General features: G+C 39.3%; 1 protein-coding gene across 1 annotated transcript in view; it reads left to right on the plus strand.

Annotated features, from left to right (window-relative positions):
- Window positions 1-3273: 3273 nt before the first annotated feature.
- Window positions 3274-19533, plus strand: part of RNF130 (ring finger protein 130) — a 52589-nt gene continuing 36329 nt past the window's right edge. The window contains exon 1 of the mRNA XM_063292219.1: window positions 3274-4528. Coding sequence (XP_063148289.1) covers window positions 4270-4528 — 259 coding nt within the window. The 5' untranslated portion in view covers window positions 3274-4269. The remainder of the gene's footprint in view (window positions 4529-19533) is intronic.

A 19533-nucleotide genomic window follows, 5' to 3' on the forward strand; every position in this document is an offset into this window, starting at 1 on the left:
GGTTTTATGACTAAGTGGAGTTTTAAAGATGGATACCCCCACCCTATGATAGCTCTTCCACTTTTCTATACAAGCATTTGCCTTTCAATAATCAAAGTATCTCAAGGGAATTGCTTTAGCTTGTATGAATGCATCCTGACATTCTGTAACTACTTCTCATAATAACTTGCTAATGGATGGCTTGGCTGACTAATCTAAGGTTTTGATTCTATTGGAAGGAAACAGTTGTGATAGTAATTATGCATACATATATACTTCCCATGGCACTTTGCAAAATTTTGTATGGCAAAAATAATAAAATAAGATGACACATTCCTCCCAGTTCTAATCACAATTTAAATAACCACCCCTTCTAATAGCAAATTCAACTGTCAAGTGCTGATAGGAGGAATGGGACCAGAGAAAGAAGTGGAAGATGTTGGCATGCGAAAGAGAAAATAATGCTTTTTTATAAATCCATAAATATTTCAATTGCTTTAAAAGTCAATTCTTCACGCTGACAGATATCTTATCATTATTTCAGGCAGGCATAGAAAATTAAGACCATGGAGTTCTCCATTCATCCCACAAGATTTATCACAAGTATTCCCCCTTACCGGCCTGGGAACAATAAACACATCAAAGACAAGAGCTTTTCTCCAACTCTATAAAGTTTTAAAAACATACTCCATGTTATGACAATGAGGGAGATTTAAAGCCTGATTACAGCATTTTCAAGGCAGCTGCTTCTACTGAGTAGAGAAGAGCAAATTCAAGAATTTGGATCTGCTCAGTCATACCATCTGTGTCTCCTCTGTTGCAGGAAGAACCTCTCTGGAGGTCTTTGGCCCAGTCCTTCTCCAGAGACTAGGGGAAGAGAAGAGCTAGAGCTAACTGTCTCCTCTTTAACACTGCAACATCTCTTAAAGCATTCGCCTCGTTTCAAAATACGGTATATTGATGTCAATGAAGGTACTTAAAACCATGACTCATATATGGTGGAGGCTTTTACTCAGGACAGCCCTAATTTTTCTTCTAAAATCAGCCTTTAAAATCACCTCCGCAGATGTTGGTGGCAGGGTATTTTCAGGAGATTATGTGAATGTCTGTGGATTATCCAGACAAATACATCAAGGGCTTCTTATCTGCCCACCCAGTGATGCCATGTGGCTACTGACACATTAATCTACAGCCAATCTGACCTTTGAAACAAAATCAGTTTCCTAAAAAAAATAGATCCTGAAAACAATAGAAGTGGTAAATAGTCCTTAAATATTTAAATATTAGAACTTTCTGTTATGGGCAAGAACTAGACTGTATCCCTTCAATGTTCCTTTGCCCTGCTTTTTAGTTTCAGTTTTAATGATATCCAGTCCAGTATCAGCAAGAAAGAGGTATGTTGACAATTTTAAGCTTGCTTCTTCTAAAATGAGTGAAAATTACTGGACTCATGCATTTAACTCTGGTGTGGAATGTTGTATAACCCAGGCACTATGATGTGCTATGGCTCACTGTGAGATGTGCTCCTAGGAATATGTTTTATTTTACAAACCAATATGAATACAAATACTGGCAGAGAAGGTTCATGTAAATGGAGAAGTTTACTTGTAAACTAGTGAGTCTGTTTTAATTTTCATATGAAAACTTGAGATTCCTATGAGAAAATGAAGAATCCAGAAATATGTGTATGAATAGCTTTTAATAGCCACGATGTATTATTATTATTATTATTTGTATTTTTACCCCAACTTTTTAAATGTATTTGGTCAACTCAAGATGGTGAACATACATAACACTCCACATCTGTCTTAAACAGTGTCAGGCAAAGTGCCCATAAAACAAAACTACTATCTACAATCTAGGCATGGTGAAAGATAGTCACATTTCCTGGAAACATTTGTCATTTCTGTGCCCATCTTTTAGCTAAAGGATTATGAAGAGTTTCACAAAATGCTTAGAAAGTGCAATTATTGTGGTTTGTCACCAAGAATGTCCCAAGATGGAAGGAGAAGGATATGCTGTGAAAGCAGAACATACGGCTACTAGCTCAGAAATGTTTGGCTACTAGCTCAGAAATGTTTCCTGCATTATACTGACATTTCTACAGTGTTTTGCATGAACATCATCTCTGAGGGTTTTGGACAGCCACAAACTGCCTATATTTAGTGGGCTGTGCAGGGTCAATATCTACTCTTAAAGCCACCCACACTGCAAAGCCTCACAAGGGAAGAGAAATGTGGCCTTCATTAAGGGAAAATTAAATCAATACAATATGATTTTCATTTAGCTGTCTCACACTGGCAATCAAGTGTATCATAACAACCTCATCAGCAATCTGAAACGAATATTTAGGCAGGTTACTGAAGATTAATCATTGCTTACACTCTGGGAGCCTTCCACTTGCCACTAGGACTCTGTAGAAATATTTGTTATTCAACAAACACTGAAAAGGTGTATTTCAAGTGTCAGCAACGCATATGAGCATATCTACCAACACTTCAACTACCAACTACTTATCCTGTGCCCATTCAAGGTAAGAAACAGAGCCATGATTTCCTCAAAGAGTGGTGCACAGTTCAAAAAATTACATATTTACTGCTTCTCCTCCGCCGCCGCCCCCAGCATTCATTCTGCCTCTCAAAAGCTAAACATGTAAGAGCCAAAAAGGACATTAATAACCAGGGTTGAAGCAGTATTTGCTACTGTGAGAGCCCTCGTCTCCTCACCCCGAATCGAAAATACATACCTAAAGAATAACCCTGTCTACCAACAGTTTATTGAACCAGTCATTCATCGCAAGTGGCAAATTATGATGTCTAAAAATCCTGAAAAAGTTACTCTCTGCTGTCCGCTCTGTTTGAAACTGCATTGTGCGCGTTGGACATCAGCGCTCTAAAGCGAGGAATTACTCCAGCCAAGAATTAGCTGCGATGGGTGGGGGCCGATAAAACGGGTCGGGCAAAGTACAGCTCCATATGTTCTTCGACAGCAACTTCCACCATCGTGGGCTACGCTGCAGTCATCACCAACATCACGGGGACCGCCCAAAAGTAACAACCAGTCTACAGTGGTAAGCTACGCCGCCTCACTTTCTGCAGGGAGCCGCCGCGTGCAGCACCTCCCAATCCTCCTCCTCCTGGACCCTCGGGGTCTCTTCCCCCCGCCCCCTCTCTCCTTCCGTGGGAGGGGGTGTGACTTTTCAATCCCACTTCCTCGCCGGGGGGGAGGTGAAGAGTTGGGTTGGTGCAGTGCGCCTGCGCACCGGGCGCGACACCCTAACCGGCAGCCTGCAGCTGGCGGTTCCGCCATAAGAAAGTGGCTCGCGAGCTGGCGGCGGCCCTTGCTGTGAGAGGAAAGGAGAGGCCGATGGTTGCCTGGTGGGTGGGGCCGCGCGCGCTATAAGCTCCCTGTAGCTTTGGGGCGCGAGGACGGACAAGGGCAGGGTCCGGAGCGGTCGGCTAAGGCTTCATGGAGCTCCCGCTCCTGCTTCCGTTGCGGACGCTCGTCAGGGGCTGGGAAGGATCTGTGGAGGCCACGTGCATAGGGGGGCTCCGCCTCGGGACCCAGCCAGAAGCCTGAGGTTGACCGCCGGCTGCGAAGTCTCCGGGGCGATCAAGAGAGCGGCGTTCAACGGCCTCCCGCGCCGACCGCCGCAGCCGCCTGGAGGTGGCGGTGACGACGACGACGAGGACTTCGAGCAGAACGACGTCGCTAAATCCTGGTGGCTCTCTTCCTCCCTTTCGCGTTTCTCTCCTGCTTGTCTCTCCCACCGCCGTTTTCCTTTTCGCCTTTCCCAGAAAAACAAAGCTCTGTCCGAGGGGCAGTTGCCACCAGCTGCGCTTCTTTGCCTCAGGCTTAAGGGCTGCAATTTTGGGGAAGCCCCAGGAGAGGCGCCCAGGCAGGCTGGAGGGGCGCACCTTTTGACATCCAAAGGGAAGGACTGCTGGCCTTGGCCTCAAACGTTGGGGTATGAATATTTCTCCCTCTCCCTATGAATAAGCTCCCCCCGTAGCCTGACCAGTGCCGTATCGCTTAGAATATCTCCGGGCTTCTTTCTTGTGATTTGTTTCCATTTTTTTTTTAACCGTGGGAGTTTTTTCTTCACTCTCCCACCATCTTAAGCCTTTTCAGCAGTATTGAAGTGGGTGAACGGATGGAGATATACGCTGGATTACTTTCTTGCTTCTTTTGACTGTGGAGCAAATTAATACAAATTTATGCCCATAATAAACATAAGCATCTTATTGAGGAGTATTTTTAACAATAAAATAGCAGTTTTTAGAGCTGAAAATGATTCTGAAGTGGGTTTTGCCTTACTGGAACTACTTATCCTCTGTGCCCATTTTGGTCCTGTTTAACTGTTACCCTCTCCAAGCAAATGCAGACAATACCAATCAAATATATTATACAGCTCTCATAAACGTAACTGTGTTGAATCCTGATCGTTCAACATCTGCTTCCATAACACTTGAGCGTGGACGCTATGGACAAACTTCTCCCAAAATAGGTGTCAAAGGCCTACTTCTGGCACCTTTGCCAATCAATGGAGGTAAGTCTTGTCTGTGGATTTTCCTTCTCATGTTAGTATGTGCTGCAGTTTCGGGTAGTTGAGTTGATTAAAAGTGTGTGCTGAAGTCTCTTCTTTCTGGAATTCAAGAGTTCAGGATGCATTTTTACATATTATTTAATCTACAATGTTGAAAATATTTATTTTGAAGCTGACTAAGGTAAATTAGGATAGCATCTAGATGTGCATCTAAAAAGTATACAATAGTTGAAATGTGCACATAATTGGAAATGTGTATCATACTTGTAGGATATAGTCTTTTGGCATCGTGAAGGCTAACAGTCATGAATCATGAAAATCATGAACGCTTACAATGGTATTTCATTGGCAATGTTATCAGCTAAAGGGATAGGAGGAAGCTTCCCATTAAATTGCCCCTCAGAGGAAAATCTTGATTTGTTATCATAGAAAGTATGGAATGGATTTTAGTGAATATTCAAGGTCATTGAAGAAAAAATTTATGTAAGCCTCTGTTTCAGAAATAAAACCATAGAATCAAACTGGCTGTTGGAAAAAGTTGAGAAGTTGCTGAATGTCATAATTTTGGAGAATATAGCATTAAAATGTATGTAGAACTGAGTGGTGTGCATAGAACCTTTCATCAGCAGTTGATCTAAATTAAATATCAACTGTATTTAGAATTCCAGACTTATATTGCTAGTTCTGAAGGTAAGAAATTGGTGGGAGAACTTGTTTGAATAGAACAGTGGGATTTAAATCAAATAACTAAAAGTAAACATGCTGTTTAGAGTAGCATGAACATTGTATAATATTCAGCATGTCTGTATTTTTCCTCACTGCCTCTAGAAATAGTAATGATTAAATTACTCCACTTTCAATTATACTGAAAGTTTACTTAGCTAACTTGTAAAAATCCTTATGAGTGCTCACACACAAAAAAGTAAAGTTGATACATTTATTTAGAAAATATTCTTCCTTCTAATATGAGTTGAAGGAAAATATGAGAGACTAAAGATTTAAAAAAATTGTGGAATTAAGCATTAAAGTATATTTATAAAAATATAATGCTTAAGTATTTGGTATTAAGTATTTTTCCTTGAAGTGCCATGAATTTCTACCCTGTTTCAGGGCTAATTTGGAAAATAAAATATTTACATTTGATATAGGCAGCAAAATATTAATTACCTAGAACTTCAGTTTCATTTCCTATTCTTTTGAGACAGACTTTTGTTTTTTCAATATTTGGTATTGTATTACTTTTTGTATTTTAGATTGGCTGGAAAGATTCATTTGGGGCATTTTTGGACTCAGTATTCAAAGTGTCTTTAAATACCATATCATGTAAATCAATTATTGCTTCATAAAACAGCTGTACACAATAGCACTTTTTCTATTAATTTCAAAGAATTACAATAAAAGTAAAGAAGTTTTCATGGGATGTCTAAACTATGAAGTGGCTAGGCAGTGTTTTGAAGAGCTATAGCACTGCTACAAAGAACTGCTGTTCTGTAGTCTTAAATCTGATTTTCAGAAGGATTTCTATGATATGCTAAGTCTAGACCATTTGGAATGTGATAATTACCAGAGCATCAAATCTGGTGGGGAGGAAGGAGGGAGACAGAATTTTCAGTTAATGGAGCTGAGACAGAATTGATGTTCTTTCTCCAATCCAGTTTAACAGGAAAGAGAACTGGAATTATGCATCAGTGCAGTCTCTTACAACCTCTGAAGTAGGTCATGATGGCAAAGCCCTTACACTCTATTGTGACATTCACTGCACACAAGCAGACATCCCCTTGCAGAAAGGGACCTGCTTCTCTCTTCTTATACTCATGTAACCCAAATCTGCTCTAGAAAATCTTTCAGGTTTCCAGAATAGAGTTGAGGGGGGCATGTGAAGACTCTGGGGGGAGGTGGAACAAGTGGACGGTGTTTTGCCAGTGGTATCTTTCCCACTGTAGAATGGATACCATCCATATTAACTCTGGTTACACATCATAGTATGACATAATGTGGCTTGGGATTTTGGAGCATGATGTGCTAATGGGGTCTGTGAGTAAGCGAGAATTTGTTCTAGGACAGTAAACTGTAATTTGAAACTATGGCTTGTTGGCTTGATGCAGGGTTTTTCAACTAGGGTTCCACAAGAGGTCACTAGGGGTTCCCTGGGAGATCATGATTTATTTAAAAAATTATTTCAAATTTGGGCAACTTCACATTAAAGAGGTAAGTTTCATTCATTATTTTTAGGTTAAGAACACTGTTAATGCATATATACAGGCCTAAACATGAAACAAATATAATAATTTGGTAAATTCTGGCCTATATTTGAGCCTGAATTGTTAATATGTTTTCTACTACAGATTAATGTTACTATGGCAACTAATCATTTTGGCCTGGTGAAGAGGTTGAATTTAATTGTCCCCTTTTTGGATGTTAATTTTTGCACTTGGGGGGAAGAACTTGCCTGGACTTGTTTTAGTTTCAGTTTCCCTTCTGTGTAGCCATGTAGAGAGTTAAGCAGCTCTCACTGAGAGCCTGTAAGAATGCAGAAGCTTTTAAAGATGTTTTGCTTTCTGTAAATAAAATTATTTTTATAGAAATGCCTGGTGTGTGACTTTTCTGATCTCTCCTGGGCCAAAGGCTTTCCTAGCAATCTGCCAACAGGTTATGGGCCCAGTAAGCAGTCCAGTAAACCCAGTAAGCCCAGTAAAACCCCAGAGAGAATAGAGAGATCAGCTCCACACCTCATGCACAATTTAAAGGCAGGTAGCAAAGACCTGTGAAGATTTTCTTTGGAGCCACCTGGAGATTTTCCAGCAACTGCTGGTCTACAGGACAAAGAAGCCAGCTGAGGTGACTTGCAAAAGAAGGAAGAAGCCATGGCTACCTCCCAGCCCTCAGCGATGCCTCTGGAGTGCCTATCAGAGACCAACTATTTGAATTGGGCTCTGAAGATGGAGATGTATCTTCGCAGAGAGAATCTTTGGCTGCCAATTGGTGAGCAAACCCCCCAAAATCCCAGTGCTGAATGGCTGAGACAGGATGAGCGGGCTGGAGCCACCATTATCCTGGGAGTTGAGGACAATCAGCTAGTCCACGTGCGAGGTATGCAATCTGCAAAGCAACTTTGGGATGCTTTGAGAGATTTGTATGTAAAGGCAACAGCAAGGAGTAAAGTTACCCTGACAAAAAAGTTGTACAAAGCCTACCTTGCAGAAGGAGATAGCCTTCCTGAGCATCTGCATCATATTCAGCAGTTGTTTGTTGAGTTGCAGGAGAAAGGAATGGAATTTACACCTCTCACAAAATCCTATATCCTCCTGTCCTCACTGAATGAAACGTGGGACATGCTGATTTGTACCCTGGAGGCTATGCCTGAAGCGGACCTCACCCCATCGTATGTTACACAGCACTTACTCGCTGAATGGGAGAAGAGAGAGGAAAGATCCTCCCCCATCTCTTCTGGAAAGCTGCAGTACCAGAAAACAAGGGAAAGGAAGCTGAGGCCACAGCGCTAGCCAGCCAGCGATGCTTCACTTGTGGTTCAGCTGGACGTTTGCAGAAAGACTGTGCCTTGAGACCCAAGAGTAGAAAGACAGAGAAGAAGAACACAAGGGCAACACAGAAGAAGGCTCTTCAGACAACCCAAATTGCACAGGTTGTTGAGAAGGGTAATTCTGATGTATGGGTGTTAGATTCTGGGGCCAATTGTCATTTATGTAACTGTAAAAGCTCTTTTGTGTCACTGTCTAAAACTGAAAGACAAAGTGTATCTTTGGCTGATGGGTCTGTGACCAAAATTATGGGACAAGGTGACTTGTATTTATCCTGGTTGGGAGAAACTGTAAAAGGTGTGTTGTATGTGCCAAATTTACAATCAAACCTTTTATCTGTGGCACAATTGGCTGCAACAGGGTATGTCATAACATTTAAGAAAAATGGTTCTAAGATATGTAAAAATGGAAAATTGTGTGCTACTGGTATATTAAAAGACTCCTTGTACATTGTGCAAAATGCAAGGAAGCCAAGCTGCAAGGCTGCAGTTGGCAACACGCCATATCATGACCAATGTGTACACCTGATGCACTGGAGGTTTGGTCATGCTAATTTCAAGTTTATAGCACAAATGCCACAGCTGTGTGCTGACCTAAAGATAAAACCCTGTGATAAATACTTAGATTGTGTAGTTTGCAAAAAATGCAAAACACTAAAAGCTCCTGTGAGTAAGCACAGTGACAGTTACAACTAGACCTTTGGAAATTGTACACTCTGACATTATTGGTCCTTTTTCTCCAAGTCTTGGACAAGCAAGGTATGCAATGACCATCATTGATGATTTCTCAAGATACACATTCATCTACATCTTAAAACATAAAGATGAGGCATTTGAGAAATTTAAAGGTTTTGTGACATGGGCAAATGGAAAATTCCCTAGGCCTGTATCTGCACTCCAATGTGATAGAGGAGGAGAGTACCTTTCTCACAAATTCAAAAGGTTCCTAGTGGAAAAGGGGATAGAACAAATTCTTTCTAACCCTTACACCCCTTAGCAAAATGGTGTTGCTGAAAGAAAGGGCAGAACCTTGCAAAATGCAATGGAATGCATGCTTAAAGATTCACATTTATCTTTTAAGTATTGGGGAGAGGCAATATCTACTGCCTGTTATGTACAAAACAGATTGTATAACTCTGTGATTCAGGACACTCCATTCCATTTGTTTTATAGTGTGAAACCAAAGATAAACCATCTTAGAGTGTTTGGTAGCACCGCTTGGGTTCATATTCCAAAACAACAGAGAAGGAAAGGAGGCCCCACGACAAAGAAAGCCATCTTTCTGGCTATGAACAAAGCCAAAGGAGCTACAGGTTCATAATGGGAGAGAAATTAATAATTAGCAAAAGCGCTTCTTTTGCTGAACAAAACTGGGGGAGATTAAACTCTAGCTCTCCAGTTGATCTGACCACCACAAGAGAACAGCAAGGACTTGCTGATGGTGATTTTTTGCCTGATGAGGACATTAAACCAGAAAAGCAAACTGAAGATTTGTCTGATGAGACAGGTGCTTCTCAGAAAAGTGATAGGAGTCAAAATTTAAGCCCTGTATTACCTCACAGATCTCAGAGAAGTAATAGAGGCGTTCCTCCATCACGTTTTCAGGCTGAAACAGTAAAGGCTTTTCACATATTCACAGAACCTGAGTCTTTAGAACAAGTGAATGCTTTACCACCTGAGATTGCACAAAATTGGCCTTCTGCCATGCAACAAGAGTTAGCATCCTTGAAAGAAAATAAAACATGGAAACTGGTAAATCTACCTCCCGATGAACGCTGTCTGGGTTGCAGGTGGGTTTTCAAACTGAAAAGGGATGCTGATGGCAAAATCCAAAAATATAAAGCAAGGTTAGTTGCAAAAGGGTTCACTCAAAGGAAAGATTTAGACTTTGACAAGACTTTTGCACCAGTTACTAAAGGTGAATCAATTAGATTACTGTTAAAATTGCTGCACTCAAAGGAATGTCAGTTTACCACTATGACATTCAAACTGCATTTCTCTATGGTGATTTAGACTACAAATTATACATGCAGTAACCCCCTGGCTATGAAAAAGGGGAGAATCTAGTCTGTGAACTGCAGAAGTCAATCTATGGGTTAAAACAAGCTGCTAGATCCTGGAACCAAAAATTAGATGAAAAACTGCAGAATTTTGGTTTTGAAAAAGGAAAAGCAGATCCATGTGTATATATGAAGAAAGACAAACAAGGCTGTATGTATCTCTGCAATTACGTTGATTTGCTGCTGTTCACATCAACAGAAAAACAAAGGCTTGATTTTGAAGCCTGCATGAAAAGCCATTTCACATTAAAAAGCCTTGGAACTGTAACAAATAACCTAGGTTTCGAAATAGACAGGAAGAAGGATGGTAGCTTTCTGTTAAACCAAAGGGGAGATAATGTTAAAATAATGTGAATGGAAAGACATACAGAGTTGTCAAAGAAAATTGGTTTGCATCTTATTCTGTAGTATAAAAAAGGGAGTGTTAATATGTTTTCTACTACAGATTAAGGTTACTGTGGTAACTAGTCATTTTGGCGGGTGAAGAGGTTGAATTTAATTGTCCCCTTTTTGGATGTTAATTTTTGCACTTGGGGGGAAGAACTTGCCTGGACTTGTTTTAGTTTCAGTTTCCCTTCTGTGTAGCCATGTAGAGAGTTAAGCAGCTCTCACTGAGAGCCTGTAAGAATGCAGAAGCTTTTAAATATGTTTTGCTTTCTGTAAATAAAATTATTTTTATAGAAATGCCTGGTGTGTGACTTTTCTGATCTCTCCTGGGCCAAAGGCTTTCCTAGCAATCTGCCAACATGAATGTGCAGGGCTTCCCTGAGGCCTGAAAAATATTTCAAGGGTTCTTCCAGGGTCAAAAAGTTGAGCAAGGCTAGCTTAATGTGATGAATTCTTTTGTTGGTGGTTCCTTGGTTATTTCTGCTTTGGTTTTGTTCTTTATCCAAGCCTCTGACAATTCCATAAAAGCTTAAAGTGAATGGGCTTAAAAATGGAAATGCAATTTAATATAAGCACATGCAAAGTGATGCACATTGGCACAGAAACCCCAAAAGTTCCACATACATTAATGGGAACTGAGCTGGTAGAGACTGATCAATCCTGATTGATCAGGACTGATCACAGAGTCACAATGTGTAGCTCAGTGAAAATGTCAACCCAATGTACATTTGGTATTTTAAAAAACAAATCTCATGCTTGGAATTAATGGGTAGGGACGTGAAGATAAAACCACCGATATAGTAATGTCCTTATATAAATCTCTGATGAGTCATATTAAGTCATACATGGTATGAAAAAATGTGGCAAATGATACTTTTTTTCCCCCTCTCAGTGTTAGAATTAGAGATCATCTATTGAAATTAAATTCAGGGTCATACAAATCTAATACATTTTTTATGAAGTTAAATGTTGGCATGCATTGCCAATTAATTGAGGATTTGAAAGGGAACAGGATTATTTCATAGAGGTTTTGGGTAAAAGTGGCCATGAATCTTCTTGGCAGTTTACTTTTTCTGAATCACAGGTAGCAAACCTTAACTGGCAACTGCTATCCAGCAATACAAATGAAAAAGGCTTCTACCGTCCTGTCCATATTTATGGACTTCCTAAACATATCTGGTTGGCCACTGAGATCTAGAATGCTAGAGTAGATGAATCACTGAAATGATCCAACAGATCTCTCATCTTCTTAAATAGGAGCAACCATAAAATAGGGGGGAGTCAATCAGAATATTACAAAGAAACCTAATAAATGTGACTCATTATCAGGAATAGGCATTTAGTAAACAAACTGGTAGTTAAAACAAACCATAGTTCAGCATGATATACAATCTGATAATCTCGGTGTGGCTGCCATTTTTCCCATGGGAGGAAATGCAGTAGGAGTGTTCTGTCCAAAACAGGCAGCCTGACTGCCCCCAGGGGTGGGGGGAATATATTTTCTGATATTTTAAAAATCAGTAATAGCCTAATTCCATTAATATTGTACAATATTCAGGAAACTTTTGAGCTTGGAAGGAATAGGGACAGTAAGTACTTTTTTATTTCCTAGTATAATCTGTTGCTCAAGAAGCCAGCTTACAAGATAGTTTCAGTTTATGTAATGTACATGTATATTTAAGAGACTGTTTATGATATAATATGATTTTTTTTATCACACCTCAAAACTTACTTAGAAAATCTATTTATACCTGGGATATAAACATAAGGCTTTATGGTTTGAGTATGTAATGTAAATTATGCTGGAAGGACTTACATGTATACTGAAATTAGAATGTATATGTAGAGATCAAGCAAAGAGTATAGTAGCATTAAAAAAACATTTCAGTTCTTTCTATATCTTCATTTCTCAGTGGGCTGCTCAGCAATTTTCCAGTTTTTCTAATTTATGTCTTTTCAAAATTTATCTTCAGTGTTTCAATTCTGTGCAGTTTTTTTCAATCTTTCCACCATTATGATATATAGACGTCATCTAGATTACTTGTGACAGTCTGTGTCTTAACATTTTTTTTCAAATTATACTTAAAAATTATGATGCAATGAATCTGAATCCTCTAGGCCTCTAGAAATAAATATAAGTCAGGCGTAATTATGTTGTAATCAGCTTTGTGTATCCAGTCTTGAACTCAGACAATATAAATTCCACAGGTTACAAAATATGGATTAAGTCACATTAACATTCAGATGGCTCTAAAGTTATAACTATCTCTATATCTCTGTAACTATATCCCAAAGGTTGTATACAGATATTACAAAGTAGGGAACATAGTCAACCACTATGGACATGGATGACCCTGCATAGGACACCAAAGGAACATCTTCCCACAATGTACTACTTAATGAGGCTTGAATCTGAATTCTACACTTTTCACTAAGGACATAAAATTGGACCCTGGCCCATCTAGTCCAGCAGTCTGTTCTAACGGCCAACCACTGCACAAGGAATGTTAATACGTTTTCTACTACAGATTAAGGTTACTATGGTAACTAATCATTTTGGCTGGGTGAAGAGGTTGAATTTAATTGTCCTCTTTTCGGATGTTAATTTTTGCACCTGGGGGGAAGAACTTGCCTGGACTTGTTTTAGTTTCAGTTTCCCTTCTGTGTAGCCATGTAGAGAGTTAAGCAGCTCTCACTGAGAGCCTGTAAATATGTTTGCTTTCTGTAAATAAAATTATTTTTATAGAAATGCCTGGTGTGTGACTTTTCTGATCTCTCCTGGGCCAAAGGCTTTCCTAGCAATCTGCCAACAAGGAAGTCCATGAATCTCCCAGCACATGGCCCTCAGAGGCAGTCACACTGCCATGAAGGCTAATAGCCCTTGATCCCCATGATGACTAACCGTGAGGATATATAGACAGGTTAATTGAGGTAATTTATATCATTTCTAATTTGCTTATGGAGGGAGGCTACTTTTGGAACCTAAAAACTATCTGTCTTATTTTTTCCATTTTTACACTATTAAAACTAATTAAGGGGGAGTGGGTCAAAAGGAGCAAATATTGCAGTTTTTGTATGATAATTAAAAAATGTGTTGTCAGTTACCAAAATATTTCAGTATTAGCAGTAATAATATATAATACTGCAAAACAGCTAATTTCCTCTTTTTTCTCTTTTTTCACTAGTTTATATTGAATACATTCAATGCTTCATATCATTTCATAATACACAAATTTAAGAAGTCGATTTTTTTGTGATACGTTTTATTTACCTTAATATGTTTTCCTATTTTCCTACACTAGATAGTGAATTCTGTTCCTTGAACTAATTATGACAATGTACTTGTAATTGAGTGTTTTTGTAAATCTTCTGTAACTGTGGGAAAGGCATTTGAAAATCTTGTTAGCCACTTAACTGTATAATCTGCTAAATGCAGGTAAACTTTCTATATCTTCAGTGTTCAAAGAGTTATTTTATAATGATACTGAAAATAGTATTAATGCATGTGCCACTGATATTGTTAAAATATTACATGCTTAGTGGCTGCATGACTTGTCCCTAAAAAGAAAGGATCTTATCTCAGTAATGAGCTTGGAACAGAGCAGTACCAGTCAGACATCTTTATTTGCATGAGAACTGCAGTTCTCAAATTCTTGAGGATGATGATATTTTCAGTATATTAATTATCCCTAAATTTAGGGGTAATTAAAGACTGCATCTTTTCTGATTTATGTTTTGCTATGCTGAATTGTCTTGGGCACCTTAAATGCAACAACCAAGTTAGATTCTGTGCTCTGATTTTGAATATCTTTGAAGTCAGTGAAAACATTCCAGTAATAGATACGGTTCTCTTTCCAGGAGAGATCTTTAAACTACATTCATGTTTTACACTAAGGTTGTAGGGGGTAGGTATTTTCCATGCATCTTTTTGAGTACCATATTATAAATTTAATTACTAAGAGCTATGTAAACATCTGTATATTGTTTCTTGAGATCTTTGTTAAGATGTGAACTATCTTTTGAAGTAAGTTTTTCTCTGCAGTATAATGTAATTGATAAACCCAGACTCATAAATTGTCTAGGTCACTGATAAAAACCATGAGATTAGCAAATACCATAGATGAAATCTCTGCAGTAGTGACCCAACCTCTTTAGAGTTCCTTTAAAAGCTATTTAAAAATAGCTCATTCCATGCTAAATTTAGGAATGGGCCACTTCACATCAGATGACCACCAGATCTACTACTGTGGACAAGAGGACCACAAAAGAAATGGAGTAGCCTTCATAATTAGTAGTAAAGTGGCTAAAGCAGCGCTTGGATACAATCCAAAAAATGATAGAATGATCTCAATTCGAATTCAGGGTAAGCCATCTATCATCACAGTGATCCAAATATACACCTCAACCACAGATGCTAAAGAAGCTGAAGTAGGTCAGTTCTATGAGGATCTGCAGCACCTACTGGACAATACGCCTAAAAGAGATGTTATCTTCATCACAGGAGACTGGAATGCTAAGGTGGGCAGTCAGATGACACCTGGAATTACAGGTAAGCGTGGCCTAGGAGAACAAAATGAAGCAGGACATAGGCTGATAGAATTTTGCCAAGACAAAATACTCTGCATAACAAACTCTCTTCCAACAACCTAAGAGATGACTTTATACATGGACTACATCCTTTGCAGCCAAAGGTGGCGGACATCTATATAGTCGGTAAAAACAAGACCTGGCGCTGACTGTAGTTCAGATCACGAATTTCTTATTGAACAATTTAGGATCAGACTAAAGAGATTAGGGAAGACCCACAGATCAGCTAGATATGAGCTCTCTAATATTCCTAAGGAATATGCAGTGGAGGTGAAGAATAGGTTTAAGGGACTGGACTTAGTAGATAGGGTCTCGGAAGAACTCTGGACAGAAGTACTCAACATTGTCCAGGAGGCGGCAACAAAATACATCCCAAAGAAAGAGAAAACCAAGAAGGCAAAATGGCTGTCTGCTGAGACACTAGAAGTAGCCCAAGAAAGAAGGAAAGCAAAAGGCAACAGTGATAGGGGGTGATATGCCCAATTAAATGCAAAATTCCAGAGGTTAGCCAGAAGAGATAAGGAATTATTTTTAAACAAGCAGTGGAAGTGGAAGAAGACAATAGAATAGGAAGGACAGGAGACCTCTTCCAGAAAATTAGAAACATCGGAGGTGAATTCCAGGCCAAAATGGGTATGATCAAAAACAAAGATGGCAAGGACCTAACAGAAGAAGAAGAGATCAAGAAAAGGTGGCAAGAATATACGGAAGACCTGTATAGGAAGGATAACAATATCGGGGATAGCTTTGACGGTGTGGTCAGTGAGCTAGAGCCAGACATCCTGAAGAGTGAGGTTGAGTGGGCCTTGAGAAGCATCGCTAATAACAAGGTAGCAGGAGATGATGGTATCCCAGCTGAATTGTTCAAAATCTTGCGAGATGATGCTGTCAAGGTAATGCATGCTCTATGCCAGCAAATTTGGAAAACACAAGAATGGCCATCAGATTGGAAAAAATCAACTTATATCCCCATACCAAAAAAGGGAAACACTAAAGAATGTTCAAACTATTGAACAGTGGCACTCATTTCACATCCCAGTAAGGTAATGCTCAAGATCCTGCAAGGTAGACTTCAGCAATTCATGGAGCGAGAATTGCCAGATGTACAAACTGGGTTTAGAAAAGGCAGAGGAACTAGGGACCAAATTGCCAATATCCGCTGGATAATGGAAAAAGCCAGGGAGTTTCAGAAAAACATCTATTTCTGTTTTATTGACTATTCTAAAGCCTTTGACTGTGTGGACCATAACAAATTGTGGCAAGTTCTTAGCGGTATGGGGATACCAAGTCATCTTGTCTGCCTCCTGAAGAATCTGTATAACGACCAAGTAGCAACAGTAAGAACAGACCACGGAACGACGGACTGGTTTAAGATTGGGAAAGGAGTACGGCAGGGCTGTATACTCTCACCCTACCTATTCAACTTGTACGCAGAACACATCATGCCACATGCTGGGCTTGAGGAATCCAAGGCTGGAGTTAAAATCGCTGGAAGAAACATTAACAATCTCAGATATGCAGATGATACCACTTTGATGGCTGAAAGCGAAGAGGAACTGAGGAGCCTTATGATGAAGGTGAAAGAAGAAAGTGCAAAAGCTGGCCTGCAGCTAAACCTCAAAAAAACCAAGATTATGGCGACCAGCTTGATTGATAACTGGTAAATAGAGGGCGAAAACAGAGGCAGTGAAAGACTTTGTATTTCTAGGTGCAAAGATTACTGCAGATGCTGACTGCAGTTAGGAAATCAGAAGTCGTTTAATCCTTGGGAAAAGAGCAATGACAAATCTCGATAAAATAGTTAAGAGCAGAGACATCACGCTGACAACAAAGGGCTGCATAGTTAAAGCAATGGTGTTCTCCGTAGTAACATATGGCTGCAAGAGCTGGACCGTAAGGAAGGCTAAGAGAAGGAAGATAGATGCCTTGGAACTGTCATAAGCACTGATGGTGAGCAGGAGGGGGCCCCTATCCAGGGGGGAAAACGCATGCATAGTAGGGAGAATTTGAGCTGTCATTCAAAGAGACACAGAACAGACCCGCCTTGACTTTTGGGGTTTAGCTGTATGGGTTTTCTCATGCTTCTTCAGTTTGGTAGGATTTTCTGTCTACTGTAGCAGTAATAAAACACTAGAGACTTATTCCTCGTCTCGGCGTGGTACCTGCTTGTCTGGACAGGAACTGTGGTGTTGGAGGAAAATTCTGAGTGCCTTGGACTGCAAGAAGATCAAACCAGTCCATCCTCCAGGAAATCAAGCCAGACTGCTCACTTGAGGGAATGATATTAAAGGCAAAACTGAAATACTTTGGCCACATCATGAGAAGACAGGACACCCTGGAGAAGATGCTGATGCTAGGGAAAGTGGAAGGCAAAAGGAAGAGGGGCCAACCAAGGGCAAGATGGATAGATGATATTCTAGAGGATACGGACTCGTCCCTGGGGGAGCTGGGGGTGTTGACGATTGACAGGAAGCTCTGGCGTGGGCTGGTCCATGAAGTCACGAAGAGTCGGAAGCGACTGAATGAATAAACAACAACATGCTAAATTTAAATAATCTTAGTATACTGTACTTTTAGCTGAGATTTTATTTGCTGCTATCTTAATTTACATAATTGTTTTAATTCCTTGATTACTGATGTGTATATTCAAGTATGTTGTAATCTCCTTGTGAGAATTTTACCCTTAAAACCAGGCTAGAATCTATGAAATAATAATATTGGGGAGATCTAGGTTTTTTCAACAGACTTCGTATTTTTTAAAAAGTCTAATTTTGTTTTGTGCCTTCGGATTGTTTTGTGACTTCTGGCCAATGCCTGGACAAATCCCTATAGTTTTCTTGGCAAGATTTTGGAAGGGCTTTGCCATTGCCTGCTTCCTAGGGCTGAGAAAGAGTGACTGGCCCAAAGTCACCCAGCTGGCTTTGTGACTAAGGTGGGACTAGAACTCACAGTCTCCCAGTTTCTAGCCCAGTACCTTAACCACTACACCAAACTGGCTCTCACATGTAGCATTATTTAGGACAATGTTTTTATTATTTCAGAGGTTTGAAATAATAAAAGATTTGTGTAATATATTTTGAGTGCATTTCAAATAAAAATAAATCAGAAAAACAACCACAGCAAGGAAGGGAATAGCAATGCTAGATAACTTGTGGTTATTCAGAGTATATCTTGAAAGATGAAAAATTTTCCTGTTTAATTTATTATATTCTAGACTTATCTGTAAATTGAAATATTTCAGAATTAAAATGCAGCTACTCAGTACAGGTACAACTTTCCTTAATTTGGGCGAGTTTTCTTTCTAATAGCCATTTGCTATCACTTGGGGGATGAGACCTGAGAAATTTTATTTGCTTTGCTTATACTTTTCAATCCTAAAGCCTTTAGCACATTGAACATAGAATGCACAAACTAATTTCCTCTCAGTAGGTACAATATTTTCAAGGAGATAGTTTTTGAAGGAGAGTTCATGATTCTCCTCGAACTCTAAAAATGAGGGAGAGGCTTATTACAATGGTAAATACTGTTTAAAAAATAGTCATGCTTATAAGCACTGAGGTAATCAGATGTCACCAAATCATCAATTCCTGGTGATTATATGGACAAATGCTTCCCATCTTAATCTGAAGTCAACAATGACTGTTCTAAGGATATTAAGGTAATCTGTTTAATCCCATCTCTCCATCTTATTTGTTGTCTTTTTCTAGTCCATCATCTGCTTGTATCACATGTCCTCAAGGGAGCAGTCAGCATTTATTTGGTTGAGGAATGATTAGCTGCTTTTCCTGCAGTCCATAGTCCCCTTAATAATCATCTGTAAATCCATAGTTCAAAAGGGTCTTAATACTGTATCATATTTTTCTCACTCTTTTCCCTACTTCATAAGCTATACATATCACTGGAAAGTTCATTGCTTTAATTATTCTGTTCTTTGTTTTCATGAAATGACTATCACTGCAAGAGACAGTAGATGCAGCATCAAGGAAGGATATATTACTACTACTGGATGATTAGAAATCAATAATGGAGAAATGGAGAACCTGGAATTCCATGAAGATTTAGATTAGGTAAATGGATTTGTGTAGGACTACAGTTAGTAGTGTTATGAAATGAGAATTCTCTATTGAAAACGACAGAATAGAAAACAGTTCCAAAGTGATATTTGCCAACAGTTAAGGGTCTTACCTAGAGGCATAGCTGTGCAGAAAGGCTTAGGAAGTGCCTAAGTGATGGAATCAGTATCTTAGTGAAAAAAAAAGAAAACATTGTATATATTGAGCTTTTTTGTAAAATGATATAAATGACATCAGATTACATCTTTTTAAATAGGTGATTTGTAGAAGTCTGAAATTACTCTTAAATTGCTTTTCATTTATATCATGGAGACTTTCCAACTTGGATATCTGTAATCCTCAGCTTGGGAAAAAATATACATT

Source organism: Candoia aspera, chromosome 2 (genome assembly GCF_035149785.1).
Source record: "Candoia aspera isolate rCanAsp1 chromosome 2, rCanAsp1.hap2, whole genome shotgun sequence".
NCBI classification, from domain to species: Eukaryota; Metazoa; Chordata; class Lepidosauria; order Squamata; family Boidae; genus Candoia; species Candoia aspera.